Raw genomic sequence first — 21,649 nt, forward strand, 5'->3', positions numbered from 1 at the left:
GTCATAGCTCCAAAACTATATTCTTCCTATGTAGGCCCTGAATTTCACTTCTTGGAGATTTTTGTTACATAAATATATAATCAACTTATTTACCAAGAATGTGATTTATGTAAGTCCTTGGTTGCCATCTGCCCTTGACACTGGCAGAAGTTGTGCCCAGGACTTACTTTGTCCCCCTATTTTTCTTCTTTCCAGCAGTTTTACTCCATTCAAAAGCAAACACTCCCACAGATATATCTTATCTTTTAGATATGCGTCATGGGAATCCTCTGTCCTGGCTCCTCTCATTTAATCACAGAATCATAGAAAGACTTGGGTTGGAACAGACCTTATTGATCATCTAGTTCCAACCCCCCTTTTGCTATACCGGGTTACTCAAAGCACCATCCAACCTGGTCTTAAACACTTCCAGGGATGGCATGTCCACAACTTCTCTGAGCAACCTGTTCCAGTGCCTCACCTCCCTCACAGTAAAGAATTTCTTTCTAATATCTAATCTAAACCTACCCTCTGTCAGTGTAAAGCCATTCCTCCTTGTCCCATCACTACCTCCCCATGTCAAAAGCCCCTCTCCAGCTCTTGGAAGCCTCCTTTAGGCACTGGAAGGCTGCTGTAAGGTCTCCTTGGAGCCTTCTCTTGTGCAGGCTGAACAACCCCAACTTGCTTAGTTTTCATTGGAGAGGTGCTGCCACCCCATGATCATCTTCATGGCCCCCCGCTGGACTTGCTCCAGCAATTCCATGTCCTTCTTACTCTGAAGATCCCAGAACTGGATGCAGTACTCCAGGTGGGGTCTCACAAGAGCAGAGTTTTGGTAGTTTTATTAATCTCCCCAAATGAGCAATGTTATTAACAGACCATGCTCCATTGCAATTTGGTACATTTTGCAGCAAAGGTAAAAATCGAGATTTTTACAGCTAGACTTTAGCTTTTGAGGAAGAAAACAATAGTCATTACGTCTTCTGTGTATAGACTTAAGTCTAGAACAAGAAAATACAAATAGCCTTCTGAGACTGATAATGACTGCCTAGCTGCCTGTAGGAGTTTCTATTTTCTTTATAATTTCACTGTCATATTTGAGTGATATAACTGACAAGCCAGTGTTGAGCTAAGTCTCATATTTTTCAGGCCAAACAAAATTCATCAATAATTTTGCAGAGCCATTTCAGAAGGGAAATTTTACTCTGCTTCACACAGTGCAATAGAGTACTCAACTTAGCAGTACTGGATAGCTCTAGCCACATAAGTACAGAGAAAGAATGAAAAATGTTTTCTCAAGTTATAAGGAGCCAGATTCATAACCATCCGTCACTCGCCTGGGCAAGTTACTGATAAACTCCACAGGAAAATAACAAACAGCATATCCCTCTATCTTGGCTGGTGAAAATGAGATTCTTTCTCTGATTGATGTTAGTGGAGGGGCTTGTAAAAATGCATTTCCAACTGATTAGTTCAGAAGGTGTCAATCTCATGCAGTTTTATGACCTGCAGACTATACTCCAGATGTACATTTCCTTTTTATAAACTAACAAAGATGAATGGAGAAATTTGAGCATTTCTTTGGCAACTGCACCAGATATTGCCTGGGAGACCATACAGATATATAAAACCCCAAAACTATGCATTTAACTGTCAGTACCCCCAGCTTTGACACTGATCCAGTCTTCTAGAGTTAAAACCAACAAGGGAGGTCAGTACTTTGGCTAGGAAAGGGTTTCATATTTTACAAGATTGAGACTAGAAAATCACAAGAGTCACAGACTATTCAAGGTTGGAAAGGCCTCTAGAAATCATCTAGTCCCACCCCCTGCTCAAAGCAGGATTAGCTAGAGTAGGTTGCTCAGGGATGTGCCCAGTTGGGTTTTGTAGGAGACTCTGCAACTTCCCTGGGCAGCCTGTTGCAATATCCAACCATTTTCACAGTAAAAAAAGTTTTTCTACTGTTCAGACCAAATTTCCTGTGTTTCAGCCTGTGTCCATTGTCTCTTTCCTTTTGCTGGGCACCACTGAAAGGTGGACTTTTTTACACCCTCCCATTAGTATCTGTACACACTGATGAGCTTTCGCTTCTCCAGCCTAAGCAGTCTCAGCTCTCTCAGCCTTTCCACATAGGAGAGATGTGTCAAGCCCTTAGCTGTCTACATGGCCCTTCACTGAGCTTTCTCTGGTATGTCTGTGTCTCCTGTACCAGAAAGCCCAGCCTGCACACAGAGCTGTGTGTGCACAGGTGTATCCTCCCCAGTGCTAAGTAGAGGTAAATGATCACCTCTCCTGACCTGCTGGCAGCACTCCTGATGCAGCCCAGAATGTTGTTGATGCCTTCTTTGCTGCAAGGTCATGTTGCTGCCTCATATTAATTTCATGTCCACCAGGACTCCCAAGATCTTCTCCACAAAGCTGTGTTCTGGAGCAGGGGGTTGTTCCTCCCCAGGTGCGGGACTTTGCCTTTCTCTTTGCTGAACTGCGTGTGGTTCCTGTCAGCCCATTTCTCCAGCCTGAGTGTCTGTCTGAGTGGCAAGATGACCCTCTGGCATATCCTCATTGCAGGAAAAATGAATGTTCTTTCTTTTCTTATACAAAAGTTTAAACTTTGATATACTTAATGATGCCTTTTTCATCCCTTTTATTTTCCCTGAACTGATTTCAATGTCAGCCGAGTTAAATAAGAACTTCAGATGTCCAAAAGAACAGAAATCCCAGTCCTTTACTAGCTTGCCAATCCTCTAACTGATCCGCATAGCACAGCAATACTAAGAAGAAAACCTTTAGAAGATCTCTGTTTACTTACACTCTTTCAACATGTGATTGAACAAAAATGGATGATATTTTTCCCTTCAGAAAGAAGTTTTACTCTAAAGGTAGATTCTTTTGTGAGAGAAGCAGTCATGGCCTTCCTCCAAGTGCTGCATTGGTGTATTTTTCAGTTTAGTGCAGCAAGCAAGCTCCCTCTCTGATCTAAAGTGAATAATAAAATGTTTGAGCTATTTCAATCTTGCTGTTCTTTTGGGGAAACAATTATCAGCTCTGTGATACCACATTACATTCATCTAGAAATTTCCTGTAGCTGACATTTCCAGGCTCGTTTTCCTTACAACTTTACTTACAGCAAATTAGTAGTTATCAATTTGATCTTGATTTTAATCTTTCACCAAATTAGATTTCCAGTGATGTGACAGATCTAATGCTCCACATATGTGAGTATTTCAGCACATAAACATAAAAGCACCCGTGTGTTTAAATCTTGTTTATACTGGCCAGCATTTCTTATCAGTTTATTCAGAATAAAATCTAAATGTTAAATACAGATTTTGTTCTCTCATACATTTTCATGTGAAAAACTTGTGGAAATTGCCTTTACCACTAGCAACAAAATCTTTCTGCCAAGGTATAAAGGAATCCACCTTGATAAATGTTGTGAAATATTTAAAGCTACTTGCAGCATAGATATGCTAAAAAACTTGAGGGAAACAGCAGAGGGGAAGTTATTTACTTCTTTTCTCTAGCAAACCAAATAACCTCACATAAAAGCTAATTAGACCCACTTGAAATGTTTGATATTTGTAAGTTACCAGTGTATGCAGAGCCTGAGCATCTTCGTTTTCTGGTTTGTTCAAATTGTTTTTAGAAAAGTGTTGAATAAATAGGTTTAATTTTTACATGATACTGAGTATATTCAGTTTGCATGGATTTCCATGGGAGTTTAAGAACCCAGTGGAAACAAACTCACTTTCTTTAATTGAAAGTGAATTCATTAAAATCTTAATTATGAGTATTCTTTCATACTACATAATTTTTTTAATCTCTCTGCTGGCTGACTCATTCTCATGCAGAGGGGCAGGAGGAAGAGTTTGTTCAATTATGTGACTTTCTGCCAACAGATGGGCTAGTTGACTGTATGGATCCTGACTGCTGTTTGCAGAGTTCTTGCCAAAACCAGCCTTATTGTCGTGGACTACCTGATCCCCAAGATATCATCAGCCAAAGCCAACAGTCTCCATCTCAGCAAGCTGCCAAAGCATTTTATGACCGCATCAGTTTTCTCATCGGAGCAGACAGCACTCATGTCATACCTGGGGAAAGTCCTTTTAATAAGAGGTGAGCATGACTCATCTTTTACTCATGGATACAAAAGAAATTGGAGAGTGTGTGAGATTCATGTGATAAGATCCACTATGACTGCAAATTTCATGGTATGGACTTCCAGCAAAGATTTTTGCTCTTAATATTTGAAATTGCTTGGGTTTTTCTCATTTCCTGCAAAATTCAAATTACCAGTGCCAGTAGGTTACAGAAGGTACTTGCCATGCTTAGTGTCTGTATTCTAACAGGGCACTTCATTAATGATTAAATAAATCTTTATTTAACCAGTTGATTTAGGCTAGCACAGTTGGAAATATATCAAAGCAATGAAAACACTTCAGAAGGAAAAGCAAAGCTGCACTTTTTAAACTGAGCTCACTAAATAATATAAATTATGAATTAATGTAATAGAACTGTTAAGTGCACGACAGTATAATTGCGTAAACTATTTGACTGCTGCTCTATGAAGCAGTAATGACCTGAAAATAAACCAGTAACAGGAAGCAGGTGTCTGGGATCTCACTGAGTGAAAGAAGATGATTTACACTAGAGCTACTGCGTTTGCAGTAATTTAACAGCATTAATGCGTTTGGGCACAGCAGTTGATTAAAAGTTGTTGCACCAATGTTCGTTATTGCTCTTTTAAATTTTGTACTTCATAGTCCCTGCAGTTTTGCAGATTGCTTTGATACTAATTGAAAAGTACGTTTTTCTTTAAAAGTCTGCCAGAGCTATGACTTACAGTGAGAACATCTAGAGTTTACAAGTTCTTAAAATTCTTCAGTGAATTTTCTTAGTAACTCAGTACAGACAAAATAAACCAAAGTAAAATCAACAATACTGAAACAAAATTATTATCTGTAGATTTTGAGGCATTTGTTTATACAATGTAAATTATGTGAACTTGTAAAAGGGTTAGAGTCTGAGGAATGTTTTTTTAATGATAGTTGATAAAATGTGGGGGGGGGATGTGTGTGTGTTCACTCACTAGCTTTTATTCATTCAAAAGAGAATGAAAAAAACAAGCTTGTAATTTGATCCTGCATCTTTTTCACAGTCTTGCATCCGTCATAAGAGGCCAAGTATTAACTGCTGATGGAACACCACTCATTGGAGTCAATGTCTCCTTTCTACACTATCCAGACTATGGATATACAATCACTCGCCAGGATGGAATGTAAGTTCCCTTTGAAGCACTTCTAAGTCACAAAGACAGCAAAGGCTTTACTGAAGAGCTGCTTGTAAAACTAAGATAATAATAAAATAATGGAAACAAAAGACATTAACAAAGTGATTGACTAAAGTTGTACTTTGTACATTCTTCAAATGTAAAACATGCTGATTATACACTGTAGAAGTAGAAGGGCTTGCTTAGTTTAAACGCAGGATCCCAAACTCTCAATTCTCTCTGTGCGGTATTATGTAATATAATTTAATTGATTTCTCCATTGTTTCCAGTAGAGTCGTTCTGCTTTCAGAGCAGTACAATGGAATGAAGAATCAATCCATAAAATAGAGGCTGTGGATGGCTTTGGGAATTTGCTGACTAGCTAACCCTCTTGGGGTTTTTTTCTAGGTTTGACTTGGTAGCGAATGGTGGTGCCTCTCTGACACTGGTGTTTGAGCGATCACCATTCCTGACACAGTATCACACAGTATGGATTCCCTGGAATGTCTTTTACGTCATGGATACCCTTGTCATGAAGAAGGAAGAGAATGACATTCCTAGTTGTGATCTAAGCGGATTTGTAAGGCCAAACCCCGTTATTGTGTCATCACCTTTATCCACCTTCTTTAGAATTTCTCCTGAAGATAGTCCTATCATCCCAGAGACACAGGTAAGGTGTGCTTCAAATAAATAGAATTTTATCACAGGCTAGTATTAAGCAACCGTAATGAAAACAATGCAAACTACTGTTCAAAAATAAATAATTCTGAATAAGTGCTAAGAATTTGCAATGTGATTATTTTCAGAACAATTTATTTTTTCTATGGGATGATTTTTAAAATTTCATCTGAAAAAGAAAAGTAAGAAAGCTGGGTGTACATCAGTGTCTGGTTTTATATTTGTTTGCATCATTTAATTTACAGAATATCTTCATCAATGAGGCCCTGGCCCATAAAATCTGACTCTGTATTGCCCTCCTGTTAGAAGTGCACCTCAGAATTTGAAAATGAAAGGTGTTTTTCACTCTGTCTTAAAGACTCATATAGTTCGATTTATCTGTTTAGTCCTAAACAGATTTTTAAAAACTAAAAGAACTCTGCAGCACTGAGGGCAAGCCAGTGACCATGTGTTTTAATCTACTTCTTCAGAATTTGAAATACCAAAAGTAAGACTTCACATCAAAATCTTGATTTAAATGGAAAAAGCTGTGGCTGGAATGGCTTTTTTAAATTTTTCTAAGATAGATGTATTAGATTCATCCATTAGTCTCTTGGCTCTTTAAGCATTTCAGTTGCATTTCAGAAGTGATATATGTCTCATCGTTGATTTTTGAACTTTTCCTAGTGAATGAAACAGTCCTCCTTCTGCCTCCCTCTTTCTCTTCCTTTCCTTTCTCTCTTTTTCTCTCCCCTACTTTCACTATGTTATAATTACATAGGGCACTCTTTTTCCCATTCACTAAGAAATGTCCTTGCCTCTTCAAGGGAAACACAGAAAATGTATTCAAATGTTTTCATGCAGAGCTCTTAAGAAAAGAGCTAACTCATTAAGCAATTCGTGGTAGGAGCAGGTTTAAAGGAAAGATGTAAGGAAATTACAACTAGACACTCATACAAATCTTTACTGTGTTAGAAAATTGTTGCTTTTATCCTCACTATCATTTCTGTGCCTTTGATACTTGCAAGTCAATTAAAAGAAAGTATTTGCAAAACAGAGTCCACTGAAAAACAGCTCTGATTTACTTGTTTTGGCAGCAGATGATAGATTCCATTCCTGAAATTATGGAAAATGGCTTAGATAGATGGGGTATAAATCAAGAAAAAGGTAATAATACAAGACTGTCAGAAAATACAAATTTTTAAAAAACACTTGTAATGTCGAGGTAAACAAAGTTATTTCATGAGCAGTGGGACTAATGAAGTCTGGATTCCTACTACCTTGATGTAATTCCACTTATCTATCACATCCAGTCCTTTCCACACTGCATTCAGACTTTTTTTTTTTTTTTATCACAGGAGTCCCAACTTGACTACTTCTTCCCTACCTGAACCTTTTCTTTTTGTAATAAACCTAAAGGAACTGAATTATCTTTAGAGATTTCTATTGGTATTTCAAATGTGGTTGAAATTGGTTTCCATGTTCAAAGTTAAGAGGTGGGAGGTCTGATAGGCAGGACTGTTGGGTCAAATTGATTTCCCTAGGAAACCAGCTGGAAGGCAAGATCATGTTCTCAGTGCATTCTAGGCAGTTGGTGCCAATAGGTCATTTATGATAAGGTAACATGGTACTCTTGTTACATATGCAAGAAATCCAGTTCCAGTATTATGTAAAAAAACCTTTAAGTACTGTTTTCTTCTGTATTCTTTGCTTATTGCATGCATAATTTCCTGCTTCAGCAAGTGGGAGCTGCACAGCCGTGACTGGGACGTACCCCTTCCAGATCAGGGTCCCCTCAGAAATGCATAATGCTCAACCATCTGTCTCCCAGAAAAGTCACTATTCTGAAAAAAGACAGGCAGAACGAGATCCCATTCAAAACTGTATGTTCAGCTCCAGAGGAACTCCTGTAGATCTTTTCATGAAAAAGAGTCAATGCCAGTTTAAAGTGTGGGAGACTGGATGAAGGCACAGAGAAAGAAATCATTGCCCATGTTCCTTCATTCAGTATTAGTCACCTTGTTCATGTGATGTGACAGGATTCACTATCACATACTACAGGAGAAAATGAGTGCTGCTGTAATCATCCCTTGAAGTGTTTCATCATCTCTTGAACGTAGTATTTCCAGGAGTGTACTTAGTGGCTTATGAATCCCAGATTGATCAGAGGGGGAATTAAAGTCTGTGCCAAAGAAGCAGCAAGAAAGGAAACTGAAAAAAGAAGGCAAGCGGTAAAGGGGTGATCACAGACCCAAGAGATGGTTATTCAAGAAGGATGATAATAACATGTTAACTAAATTTGGACTACTTAGGCATAACTTTATCTACTTTTAATTGCAAGTTACCATGCTTTGCCTAGACTTAACTAGCTGAGATTGATCAGTGTGGAACAAGACAGTAAACTGCATGCAGATGAGGGAGATCAGGTTAAGCTGGAGATGCTTCTACATGTTTGATAATATTGTTACTCTCTTTTTCCAAATACAGTAAATGTCTGTTTGCCACATATCACCACGTAGTCTGACAGAAACCCACGAGTCACAATGAACACTTCTGAAATTGAGTACTTGAGGGATTCCTTGTCGTAAACTTCTGTTATTCGCTGTTAGTGTGCCTTCTGCAAGTCCTGAGCAGCTTGATTCTGTCACCTCAAGTGTGTGGGAGAATGAAGACTGCATGTTTTCCTTCAAATTATATGTTCAAGTTTCCTTTCCTCAGACTCTCTCTCACTACTGGCAATACTATACAGCGGAAGTTGGCAAAAATTATTGCCAGAGGAATTCAGGATAAAGTATGGGCCTTGATGACTTAATAACAATGATTATTGGTAATTTAAGGTTGGCCAAATTTTCAGCAAATAAATTAATCCATTTTAACATTTAAACTGGCAGTATAATAGGATATCTAGCTATCCCAGCATTCACTGGATGCTGCATCCTAGTTTCACTTAGCTAATATCTCCACAACTTGAAGTTTGTACTGAGAAAAAAATGGAGATTACTTTTACAGCCAAATATCTTCATTCATATGTCCTTCTTTTCCCGCACAATTTCTGGTTTTCTTCTCTTTTGCTTTCTGAGGCTTCATATACACCTCCTTTTTCTGTTATGGACACATTTTTAGGTTTCTACATGTGTATGACTTTTCCTGTTTCTCTTCTCTGTGGTACCTCAACCATGTTTTAAATCTAGAAAAAACAAGTATTTTTCCCCTTTTTATTTCTCCTTGCTTTATAAGTTAACTTAAGAACCTCAATTCTAGGGGAGTGCTTTTTTTAAAAAGGAAAAAAAAACATTTTTATATCTTGAAATGAGCAGTTTCAGCTTCTACTTTAAGTATAACTTTGGTACTCTTTAATCTCAACCTTTATGTAATAGCAACGGTTGCCAATATCTAGCTGTATCTAAAAATGCCATCTTTACCCCTCTCAAACCAAGATGATGTTCCATTTCAATGCAGCACCTTAGCTGTTACTTCTCAGCAAACAATCTTTTACTGACACTAGGACTAAAATTTATACTCATTTCTGAAATTTGTCCTCAAATCTCTGTTGAAGTTGCTCAATTTGCCAAAAAAATCACAGCAATACAGCAGCCATTTTCCCCCCTAACTTCATTACTTATTCAAAGTTCTTAATACCATCTGAGCATGTCGCCTGAATCATGCTATATTTTGGGGCAGGAAAGCATTCCAGAGCCTGGACAGCTTTAGTCCTGCTGACCACGAGGGACGACGAGTCCTGCACAGTTTATGTGACTCAGATACGAGCTTGAACTCTCAGGACAACAAACTGTCTTTGTGAAAATTGAGGTGACCCTTATCCAGTCCCCTAGGTTAGATATTTCATAGCTGTCCTTCTGAGAAGCTTGATCATCCATAAGTAAAATGTCAACCATTAGAATTTGGTGGTTGGCCTATAATTCGGTCCCCTTAGGGTATCAGCCTTTCTGAAAATAGTTTGATACTCTATCTGGAAAAGGTAAAGTAAAGACAGCTTGGTTGTGTTGGCAATTGCTGATGTGACTTTTATCCCAGTGACTTTCTTGATTGCTTTACAATTGATGTGTTGTCATGGCTCCCATAGGATGCTCTCTGCTGTGCCTGATGATTTAACTTTTTGGATGAACATTAAACTGTTTAATTCTCTTTGTAATGCTTGATTCTGGGAGAGAGATTGAGTTGCATAACCCTACCTCTACATTTCTAAAGTTCTCAAGAAAATAAGTTACTACAGGGGATATTTTATGGAAAGAAGAAAGTTATGAGTCAGATTTCCAGCAGGTATTTGAGGCTTCTGCAGAAACTAATAATAGGGGTTTGGGTTTTGTTTTAAACCTCGCTGAGAACTGCATGAGTGTCCTAGTTTCTAATTTGATAGTAATCCAAATACACAGTGGAATGTCTTGAAAATTGAAACTTCAAGGTGTCCTCTTTATTGCCTGTTATCTCAGCCAAGAGTACTGGAAGACCACCTATGTGTTTAACACTGCTCTTCCAGAGTTCCAGTTGTAAAAGAAGCGATGGTCGTAACAGGAGACCAGTGAAGTCCATTAAATTGTGTCCTATTACAAGCATATTATTTCTTTTTCTACTCTTGCTTACAGAGACCTCCATCTGTTAGACTGGTTTTAATGTGCAGTATATGAGACTCCTGCTGATGTCTTGAGGAGGAATTTATCTTTTGTTCCTGGGTGGTTTGTGCTTTTCCCTCAAAGTCTCAGAAAAGGAACGTCTTCATAATCACTTATCTCTCTAGAGAGAGGAGTTTTTGTTCATGTAGAAAAGATTCGCATGTTCTCTGGCTTAGATACTGTCTATATATGAGGCTGAAGGAAAGCAGACTAGATTTTCAAATAGAAATGAGGCCACTCTCACATCCTTTAAGGTGATGATGCTGCATGTCATTTCTTCTCAGTGATGGCAGGCTCTTGGTGAGTAACAAAGAAATATTAAAAGAATGAGAATTAAGAATTTATAAATCTGAATTTGATTTGTCTTGTATCTTCCAATTCCTCATTTATTTCCTACAGCTCTGTTATAATCTCACTGGAGAACAACAGTTTTATGTCTACATATATCAGATGTAAATAATTATAATGTCAGACAATAAGTCAAAATACTATTTCTGATTTTTTGATAGTTATTGGGAGGGAGGCAGATATAATTAATACTGTATAAATCTTTCTTTAGATCCCAAAAAAAGTGCTAATTTAGAGGATGGTGTAGCACCTGCTGCCCTCCTCAAAAGCATAAACCACATTACTTGACCCTATTCAAGACAGACAGTCAATTGTTTAGAAGCAGCATCCAAGGATTTCTCTAGCATAGAGCTAACAGCACTTGTTTAGCAGCCAAGTTTTGATCCCACTGAAGTCTTAAGCCTAGTATTTGTGACAGTGCTTCCTAAAGTCTGCTTTCTACTAGTATTAATTAGTGTTTGGTCTTCAGACTTTAGGACCGGGACACAGAAGAGTAAAATAAAGCTTTCCAAATACATTACCCCAAGAGTGTTCCTGTAAAACCATCGAGGTTCTGAGCTTGTGCTTCAAGCATCCTTTCCCTCTCTTTCCACTAAAGAAACATTACCTTTATAAATGTGCCTAGATACATTTTTCCTCTCTTTTTTTTTTGTTTGTTTATTTGTTTGTTTTGTTTGGGGATTTTGTTGTTGTTGTTGTTTGTTTGGGTTTTTTTGTTTTGTTTTGTTTGTGGGGTTTTTTGTTTCTAATTAAACCAGGACACTTGGAAGCTGTTTATCCAAAGTGCTGGCTGCAGTGCTTCTGTTCTGACTGAGGTATAGGACAGTATAGGCTCTCATTACATTACGTAGAAATATTTCATGTCTATCCATCACCCACAAAAGCTCCTCAGCTCAGATGAAAAGACAAGGTAGAGGAGGGGAGGAACCTTTTAAAAATGAAATTGAATTACTGTGCCTCTCTGAAAAGTGAAAGTGATAAGCCGATACCTGAGTAGTGAATATTGATCAGGAAATGTGGAAAAAATTTTCCCTGAGGCACCCTACTTATCTGTCTTCAAAATAAATGGAAGAATGCTCTAGTTCAAAGTATTTGCAATCCAGTGGTAATGGAAATAATAAAATACCTAAAAGTTCTTCCTGCTCCTACAGAAGCAATTAGGCATCTCAACTCAAATGTGAAGCCTTTATTACATATCCACAGTTGGGACATGGATGGCAGCCTAAGAAGGGGCAATTTTTGCTTAGATTAAAGATGCTTTTTTGCTTTTGGAAAAAGCAGTTGGGATGTTTTCCCTTTCCTCCATGCTTCCTTTCCCCCCATAAAAATAAAGGAGATGTCTTTGAAACCCTTCAGCAGAAATTATCAACTAAGCAGCTTCAGTTTAATGAAGAATTTAGACTTGACTTTTTAGAAAAAAGGTGAAAGGTTGTAATTTCTTACATTCTTAAGTGGTCTAGTGGTTAGAGTGCCTGACTCTCACCACTGCGACCCGGGTTCGATTCCCGGCCCCCTGGGCAGGTGGAGCTCGTCAGCCTTGGTAGGCAATCCACCTAAGAGAAGGTCACTCTAAACAAACCTACATCCTGGGGACCTCACTGCCACTGTCCAAGCTTTGCTCGGCCCCGGCAGATGAACCTCAGGACTAAAGGGTGGGCTCAGTTCAGCGCACGCTGTGTCTCACCTAAAAAATCCACTGCGCAGGCTGGAAGGGTTAATGACCTTTCCCAAAATCTTCGCTCGCGAAGACTGGCCATTAATAAATTAATTAATTAAAAAATTAATTAAGTGAAGGCCAGATATAGATGATACTTCCTAATGGATTGTCATGTAACATTATGTCAGACATCCTTTTATGATAGCTCCATTGTTCTGTTTCATTTCCAGGTCTTTCAAATACTGTATTTTTCTCTTAACAATGCATAGGTACTTCACGAAGAAACGACAATACCAGGAACTGACTTGAAGTTGTCATACTTGAGCTCCAGAGCTGCAGGATATAAATCTGTACTGAAGATTACTATGACCCAGTCTGTTATACCATTTAATTTAATGAAGGTTCATCTTATGGTGGCAGTGGTGGGAAGACTGTTCCAAAAATGGTTCCCTGCATCCCCAAATCTAGCATACACTTTCATATGGGATAAAACTGATGCATACAATCAGAGAGTCTATGGATTATCTGAAGCTGTTGGTATGTGTTACGGAGGGGTTTTTTGATTCTTAGTGTTGTCTTGAAGATAGGGAAGCAGATCTCAAATGCTTGTATCCATCAAGTAGAAAATGCTTAGCAGAATAAGATGAGAAATAACAATGGATATTAAAACATATTAAAAAAATACTAATCTAAACATTGCATTATAAGAAAAAAATTCCTTTTAAATGGAAAAAGAAACCACTATCTTTTTTCACTTTAATTCTTCCCCATGAAGTAGCCCTCAGCCTAATAATACAGTATGATATTTAGTCTGCATACTCCATGTACTTGAAAGCACAATAATAACAATCTGACTTACATCACAAAAGGGCTTTCCTCTGTATCTGTCCTAATCCACTTACTCTTAATAACTAAAAATATTTTAATAACCCAGGATTTGTTTAATACTTTCAGCACATGTAAGGAAGTCATAGAGACTTTCAGGTAGCCTAGGAGAGCAAAAGAACATATGTAGATTAAGGAAATCACATTCTTTAAACTCTTCTTCAGAACAAGATCCTATACTTAATGAGGAAATGTACTCTTATTTCAGTGTCTGTAGGTTACGAGTATGAGTCTTGCTTGGATCTAACTCTCTGGGAAAAGCGGACTGCCATTTTGCAGGGTTATGAACTGGATGCCTCCAATATGGGTGGCTGGACATTGGATAAGCATCATGTATTGGATGTTCAGAATGGTAAGGAGTTCGTTTTCTTCTTGCTCATTTTACTACTCCACTGCCCTCCACTTCAGGTCTCTCATTCAAACTTTTTGACTATTTGCTCTGTTATTTTAAAAAAAGAAAATTATAGAACATTTTGCATATGGTAAATGCTTTGAGCTTCCCTGGCTCCCCAGGGAAGTGATCACATTGCCAAGCCTTGCCACAGTTCAGGAAGCGTTTGGACAATGCTATCAGGCACGTACTGTGATTCCTGGGTTTTTCAAGTGCAGGAGCAGTGGTCAGACTCAATAATCCTGTGGGTCCCTTCCAGCTGAGGATATTCTGTGATTCTGTGATTTACAGTGAATGTCATGCTTCTTCATCCTATAAATACATATGCATAAATAAGTTCATCAGATACTATCAGCCTTTGTTGGATATACTGTTTTGGGTTGACCCTGGCTGGATGCCAGGTGCCCACCAAAGCCACACTGTCGCTCACCTTCCCAGCTGGACAGGGGAGGGAAAACAAACCAAAAGACTTGCGGATCAAAATGAGGTCAGGGAGAGATCATTCACGGGTTACTGTCACGGATTAAAAAAGACTCAACTTGGGAAAATTAGTTTAATTTATTATCAATCAAATCACAGTAGGATAATGAGAAAGAAAACCAAATCTTAAAAACGACTTCTCCACCTCCTCTCTGCCAGCAGTGCAAGGACACAGAGGATGTGTATCACTTCTGACTGGTAGAGAAATAAGGTAACCAAATCAAGGGGAAAGGTGTCATTGTACCTAATTTTAAATTCAAAACAAAACAAAACAAAACAAAAACAATAACCCCTATGCAAACTACTGTAAAGTAATCCATCTAAAAATATAAAGAGCTATAATTATAAATATATATATAAGATGGCTTCTGTTCGCAAGGTAAATTGATGGTGGCTTTAAATTATGTTTAAGAGTACATTTGACAAGTAATGACTTTTCAAAGTAGCATGTGTCTAATTGAATAAACGAAGTGGAGAGTTGTAATGGCAAGGTGGATGAGCTGCATAAATTTATTCAGAAGAGAGTGCAGACAGTGTTTGTGTGAGCATCCCAAACTACTGCAGTAAATAGTCTAATGTACATCTTTTATTCTGTGATAATAGAGGAGAAATGTGAAGGACCAATTTTTCAAGGTAATGACAGAATAAATCAGATGCAATAGTGCACTGTGCTGACTTGTAGAATTCCTATGATGAAAATTGTAGAACTCAGCTATTTCAGGGAAAATTATAGTGCCATGATTGTCATAAATGATGTAATCATAGGAGAGGGGATTTTGTATACTGTTAATGCATTCAGGCTTTACCTATTCATGAAAAATACGTTCTCCCTCTTTTGATTTAGATTACTTGTTTGGATTACTTGCCATTAGGTTTCCATAAACCGTTTTCATTTTTTCCAATTTTATCATGTATATTTGTTTTACATTTATAATCTCTTGCATTTTATGATATTAAAAGGAGTGAAAATACCTCAAACATTTAAAGAAGAAAGCAAAGTTGTTTTTTCTCATACCTTTCAGTACAAAGAGTGCACTTTGGGAATGACGAGAGAAAAAGAAATGCATCCTAAATTTCTTATAAACATCTCAAAAGATAACTGTATCCCTCAGCCCCAAACTGCCTTGAAACTCTGGGCATGCAATCAATAAAACACAGATCACTGTAAAGTACAAAGTGACACGTGGTTTACATGGATTGTACCACAGAAAGACATATTGTGACTTATGAGTATAACCATAATAGCTGACCATTTGTAGAGGACACCTTAATGGATTCATTATGAGATTCAACAGTGTGGTCCTGGAAACATTTTAACACACTTTTTTTTTTCCCCTAAGACTGAGGATTTAACATAAAGCATCCATTTTTCCTCTCAGATTTCCTGTGTAGGCTATAATGGAAGAAAAATACTGCTGGCACATTGCTTTGTCTTCACGAAATTATTGTTTCTTTCATGCCTCAAAGCAGAATTAAGTTTTAGAAGTAGGTTGGTCTGGCACCACATTTTTTTTGTTGTTTTGACATTTTTAATAACTGCCTATAACTGCAGACATGGTATTGAGGCAGACTTTGTTGCCAGAGGAACATTTTCTTTGTGAGCTGAGTAAAGCATCTTTATAATGTAAAATTGAAGCAATCTACTACTTTTTGAAGTGGCTCTTTAATTAATGTTTACAATTTGCAGCGGTAATCCACTTTAGATTACATTCGACATTATATTCATAATTAGATATACTAGGACTTCAGGAATACAATTTGCAAATATATTTTTTCTCTTTTTCTATAACAAATGCACAGAATGTCAGTCATTTCTGGGCAATTTCAAAACCGTAAAGATGTAGGAACATGGACCTTGCTTTCATCAATACACCTCATATTTCCTTTAACATGACAGTTTTTATTCTGAATTACAGCTATTAAAATTATTAACATCTAAAAATAAGAACGAAGGAAAACATTTTTGTGTTCTAAGTGCTAGAATATTTAGTATTTCTACTACATCTTGTGGACAAGGTAATTTAATATTTGCATGTCTGTGATTTAAATATAACTATAAATGTTTTAACAAAGTTCTATTACTTGTAGTGAGAAAAATATGGTGGTGAAACAAAATTCATTAAAGTTATACTAATCAGCTAAAAGAATATTTAGAATACATGTGCATCATTTTGTGTACATACATTCAGAGTTTTTAAAAACTGGTTTTTTGGGTTTTTTTAATGTCATCTGCCAGGAATCCTCTACAAAGGAAATGGTGAAAATCAATTTATATCTCAGCAACCTCCAGTTGTTAGTAGCATTATGGGCAATGGGAGACGACGCAGCATCTCCTGTCCGAGTTGTAATGGTCAAGCTGATGGTAATAAGCTACTGGCTCCCGTTGCCTTAGCTAGTGGGATAGATGGCAGTCTGTATGTGGGGGATTTCAACTACGTTCGTCGGATATTCCCGTCTGGAAATGTAACTAGTGTTCTGGAGCTAAGGTATGTTTTTTTCTCATGTTGGACTTTTGGAGTTGTGAATTACTGCGGCAAATTAAAGTATTTAATTGATTTCTGACATGGTGTAAGTTTGAGTTTACAGATGCTTTTGGGAACAAAAAAAAAAAAATTGAGTCAAAATATTTTAAAACGTTTGAAAAAGTATTTAAAACTGAAGTGAAAACATGTTATCCTCATAAAATATTTTAACTGTGCTTATTTAAATGTGAGAACTCAATCTACCCAAAGTCATAATTCTGTGGATTTTAAGGGTTAACCTACGCAATCAATGTAAGTGGACAAGAGATGATCATTCACCACTTCACTAATGATAGATGTAAATGTTGTCTTCTTCTCATCTTTTAACATCCTTTCTGAATGTTTGTCTAATAATGTTTTTCTGTTCTTTTTTACTTGCTCCCACCAAGAAATAAAGATTTTAGACATAGGTAAGCATTCCTTAAAGAAGATTTATATTTTTCTAACTGTTCTTCTTTCTTTTTTAACAAATGAATGCTTATAATGGAGAAGTCATTTCTGAGATGTATTACTAGAAAAGAGGAGTATTTTTCAAAAATAATGAGTTCATATGTTTTAGTTATGTCAGCTGTCAGGCGGTATCGTCCTTTCGGATACAAGTTCCTCTTTTCTCATCACTCTCTGTCCGCAGTCAGGCTTCTTTTTATGCTTGTGTATGCCCTCCTTTGCTGTTCCCTCATTTCTGCTCACTCCTTGCTGGCAGCACTTTTGCTGATCCTATAAAAACTCACTCATTAATCAGATACCCCAAATACGATGAGAATGGCATATAAGTAATAAAATTATAAAAGTATCAAGGGAGTTCATTTCATTAGCTTTTTGATGTTGAGTCTTTTCAGGCTCACATTTAAGAGATTTGTTTCTTTAAAGATGAACTTCTTTTAATAGTGGAAGTTGAAATAATAATAACAGAAGTCCAGGAGTTTTTAAAATATACCAAGACTCACAGGACTGGTCATAATAATCAGAGGATTGTAATACAGCATTTCTCCATCCTGGCATTGTTACAATAATGGCAAGAAGAGAAGAAGGTGGATGCTTAGAATTGCTTTGCCACAGCAGTTGGTGCTGATAAGAATAAAAAAACAGAGTCATGCTAAAATCTTTTTGGAGACATGAAACCCTGCAAACCTTTATAACAGAACTGCTAAGTATACACCCTAGCAGGCCCACTGGTCCCTTTCTCTCCTTTTTGCTGCCAGTCCTTGTTTTTAAACAAATCCCACTGAGTCATATCTCTCTTGTCCTCATTTTTTAAATTCACTTTTCTTTGGACATACTTCTTTGTGAGGAAGGGTTTCATGTTTTAAGAAGCATGTTTCAAATGTGTTAGGCAATAAAATTCCATGACTAAATAAGGTGTTCGCATTGGTGCTAATGATCAGAATTGGAAGCTTATACAAATCTAGTCGGTTTTATGGGATTTTTTTCCATGTGTGACTCCGAGGCAGTCTCTTCTGTTTGGTGGGTTTAGGTTTTCAGTATTACATTTAGTTTGTATTTGTTCCATTACTCCTAAAAGAATTATATCCCTTGTGGTGTCACAAAGTTGTAATTGCAACTGGATAAGACACTGTCTTGACAAATGTATGGAATGTGGAATAATACTTGGAATGTGGAATGTACAAATAGGATTAAAGAGCAGATGTGTATTGAGGTTTGTTTTGCTGTAATTTAGTAGCACCACTGTCTCCTGCCTCTGGCAGAACTATGGTCACAGGCTCAACTGCGGCATTTCAGAAACTGGATCCCTGTGTGTAAGAAAAGTTGGTGGGGAAGAATATTGAAGCTTTTTTGCTTTATTCGTGTCTACACATGCAGAAGCTCGGGGTAGCAAAATTGCAATCATACCACACAAATTAGTGTAACAGCATGTGCCCATATAGTGGCAGTGAAGTGGGGGTTCCTCCTGAGGCTGAAGGAGACGGAGAGGACTGTGGAGAACTGGCTCTGCAGGAGCCATTTTGGAGCCAGTAGGCAGGAGATGTGGAGCCCACTGTGCAGCCTTGCAGTTGCAAGGTTGGCAGCTTGTTGGCAGCTTTTTATTCTATTTATTTAGCTGTTTCTCATTTAAGATGTGTAAACTTTTAGGATCCACCAAATCCTATTGCCATGGGCTCCCTGGCTAAGAACAGACTGGAAGACCAAATATCTTCTTTTGTCTGCATGCATTTGTACAGAGTCCTGTGAAATGCTGTAGAGGGAAACACATCTGTATGGCCTGTAAGAGAAGGGAGCAACGGTCCAGTTTCACTGGCAAGCCCTTAAGGACTACTAAGGAGATTCCAGCTTAAACTGCAATTTGGAAAACAGCCTCAACAGATCACTTTGTAATGTATAATTGCTAGGTATTAGAACTAAGAAAATGCGTTCCTCAAGTAACTGAACAAGTCTAAATTCTAGTTCAGGTCTCTTATCTATTCAAGCATTCAGCTTTCCTTTCTGTAAACACAGTGCTTTAGCACAGAATGTGATGTGTCTCCCACCTCAAGTAGCCTGTACTCTAAATTAGAGAGAGAATGCAGATCCAATTTATCCTCTCATGTACTAGTGACCTCACATCTTTTCAATCTCAAAGCTGAACTGATGTCTTTATACACACTGCTGCCTGTGGGTGATTAATGCTGATAGGCATTCATGGAAGAAGGAATGTTTAGAAGGACTTTGAAGATAGGGAGGTCATTTGTAGGCTATGGCGCTATCCCAAGTCTGTAGAGAGCCAGGAAAAAAAGTTTAGCAAAACATAAGAACAGCTTGGAGGGTATATGGTTTAGAGGGCACACAGCAAAGGCAAGAGAGAGGGGGACTGAAGCAGGAAGAGTATTTTTAAAAAAATCTGTGCATAGAGAGTAGTGCAGGTGATCTGCCTAGATTGGCCTAAGCAAGATAAAAGCAAAGGGAAATAGATCATTACATAGCTCTGTGCACACTTTAAATTCAAAGCACTTAGTATTATTTGGCATAGACAGAACAAGTTAATTTTTAGTCATTTGTCTTTACAGGAGCTGTGTTGGTATATATAACTGCATGTTTTGCAGAGCTACTGACGGCAATTAGGCAATACTGAATGAGTCAGGGAGTCACTGACTGTGGGTTTTATTTCTTTGCATTTGTTGTTGTTGGTAGAAGGCAGAAGCTTAATATCATTTCAGGGTACAATGAAATAGTATAAACCCTGCAGCTTTCCAGCTGCTGTCTGCTTATCCCTCTACTGATTTTGAGATCTGCATAGTGCACATGGATGTTTTCTGGCTCGAAAGCAAATATAGTTTTCACTGGATGGTTACTCAGTTCCTCAAATTGTGTCTTGCTCCCATGAATTACTGGGGTTTTCTATCAGCTAAAACTGCCTCAGCTGTTCAACCTTCACCTGAAAAGAAATGCCGAAGAAATGCCTGTTGTATTAGCTCAGAAAGGAGCCACTAGACATCTACGTATGGCAAGTTGGAGAGTATATATTGATTCAATAGTAATATCCCATGCACTCCCAAACTTGGGGAGATTTTTTAGTACAATGACAAAATACATTTAATTTATCAGGTGTATTTTTTTAATTTGATGAGGATACACTCATCAAATGAAACTCACCCCCAATTTTTTTTTATGGAATTAATTTGAACATAGAAATATTTTCATATTTATGAAGAAAAGAGCTTTAAAAATTCTTTTTAGAAAGAAATAATTGTGTTAGGCATAAATTACTTAATTTTTGATTTGATGACTCCTTATTCCATTGGTTAAAAAATATGATTGAGGCAATGTTAGATGCGTTGAAGAGAGGTACTTCAATTTAGATTTCAGTAGTATAAGAAAGGACTTTATTTTAAATTACAATGAAATACAATTTAATTGCACATTTCACATTTTGCAATGTGTTTATATTTGAAGTGTCTGCAAAGTTTCTTAAAGACCAAAGTAATCATGTAAATGGGTATAATTTAATTTGCAGTCTATGGAGGTATAAATAATTCGTACACTACGTAGTCATCATGTTAAATGATCGCTGCATAAAATTAAGGTTTTGAAAATACCTTCCAACTGTTTGGCAAACCGACAGTAATAGATTTCTAACAGACAGAAATTTAAAGTAAGCCTACATTTGATTGTTTTCAGACATGCCGTACAACACTCAGTGCTGTAGCAGAGCTTTTTAAGAGGTGCTAATCACTGTGTATTTGATTTCATTAGTCTGTTTCACGTGATTTCTTCATTCTGAACCAACATGTTAAAAGTCTTAAAACCAAATAAAATCCTATTTATGCAACACTTTTTTTTTCCTATGTTTCTGTAATTGGATAGCTGTAAAAATCTGTCCCTGCCAAAAGACATAATTTGTTTACAAGTTGTTCCCATTGGTCTCTTGTTGCTTTTTCCAAGTGGTAGTACATAAAAATGTGTTACATTAGCACAGTTACGTATTTACAAAATGCGAAGTATAGCATTCTGCAAACAGATGTTTGGCTATCACCAAACTGGTAGATCTGTTTAAGCAGCACTTTTGCAAACATCAGAAGTGACTGTTCTGACACTTTGCTTCAATCCATGAGGGGAGCATCTGAAATTACCTCCTGTATTTACATGACCTTATTTCAGCTCTTTATACCATAAATTAGGTCAGGAATCCCAACTGCAGTGGGTTAAGTTTCTACATCATAATATATCAACACAAAAGGTAATCTCCTGGGCTGTTTTTTTCACCAGCAGGGGAGTAAAGACAGTAATTCTCAATTATGTGGCACCAGTGGAGAGGCAAAGTGTAAGTTTCTGGGAAAATGGTTAGCAATATATATTTTCACTGTAATAAAGATTGTGTTGGCATAGTTAGCGGTT

At 37.4% G+C, this 21,649-nt stretch overlaps 1 protein-coding gene across 41 annotated transcripts in view; it reads left to right on the plus strand.

The window, feature by feature from the left end:
- TENM3 (teneurin transmembrane protein 3) overlaps positions 1-21,649 on the plus strand; it is a 1,314,794-nt gene that overhangs the window by 1,254,247 nt on the left and 38,898 nt on the right. For 37 of the 41 annotated variants that reach the window (XM_064652558.1, XM_064652559.1, XM_064652557.1 and 34 more), the window contains 7 exons: positions 3,879-4,095; positions 5,138-5,257; positions 5,657-5,918; positions 12,811-13,078; positions 13,635-13,778; positions 16,534-16,783; positions 17,209-17,229. In XM_064652558.1, the coding sequence (XP_064508628.1) occupies positions 3,879-4,095; positions 5,138-5,257; positions 5,657-5,918; positions 12,811-13,078; positions 13,635-13,778; positions 16,534-16,783; positions 17,209-17,229 (1,282 nt within the window). The remainder of the gene's footprint in view (positions 1-3,878; positions 4,096-5,137; positions 5,258-5,656; positions 5,919-12,810; positions 13,079-13,634; positions 13,779-16,533; positions 16,784-17,208; positions 17,230-21,649) is intronic. The other 4 variants (XM_064652574.1, XM_064652577.1, XM_064652589.1 and 1 more) reach the window with 1 other exon arrangement.

Source organism: Pseudopipra pipra, chromosome 4 (genome assembly GCF_036250125.1).
Source record: "Pseudopipra pipra isolate bDixPip1 chromosome 4, bDixPip1.hap1, whole genome shotgun sequence".
Lineage (NCBI taxonomy): Eukaryota > Metazoa > Chordata > Aves > Passeriformes > Pipridae > Pseudopipra > Pseudopipra pipra.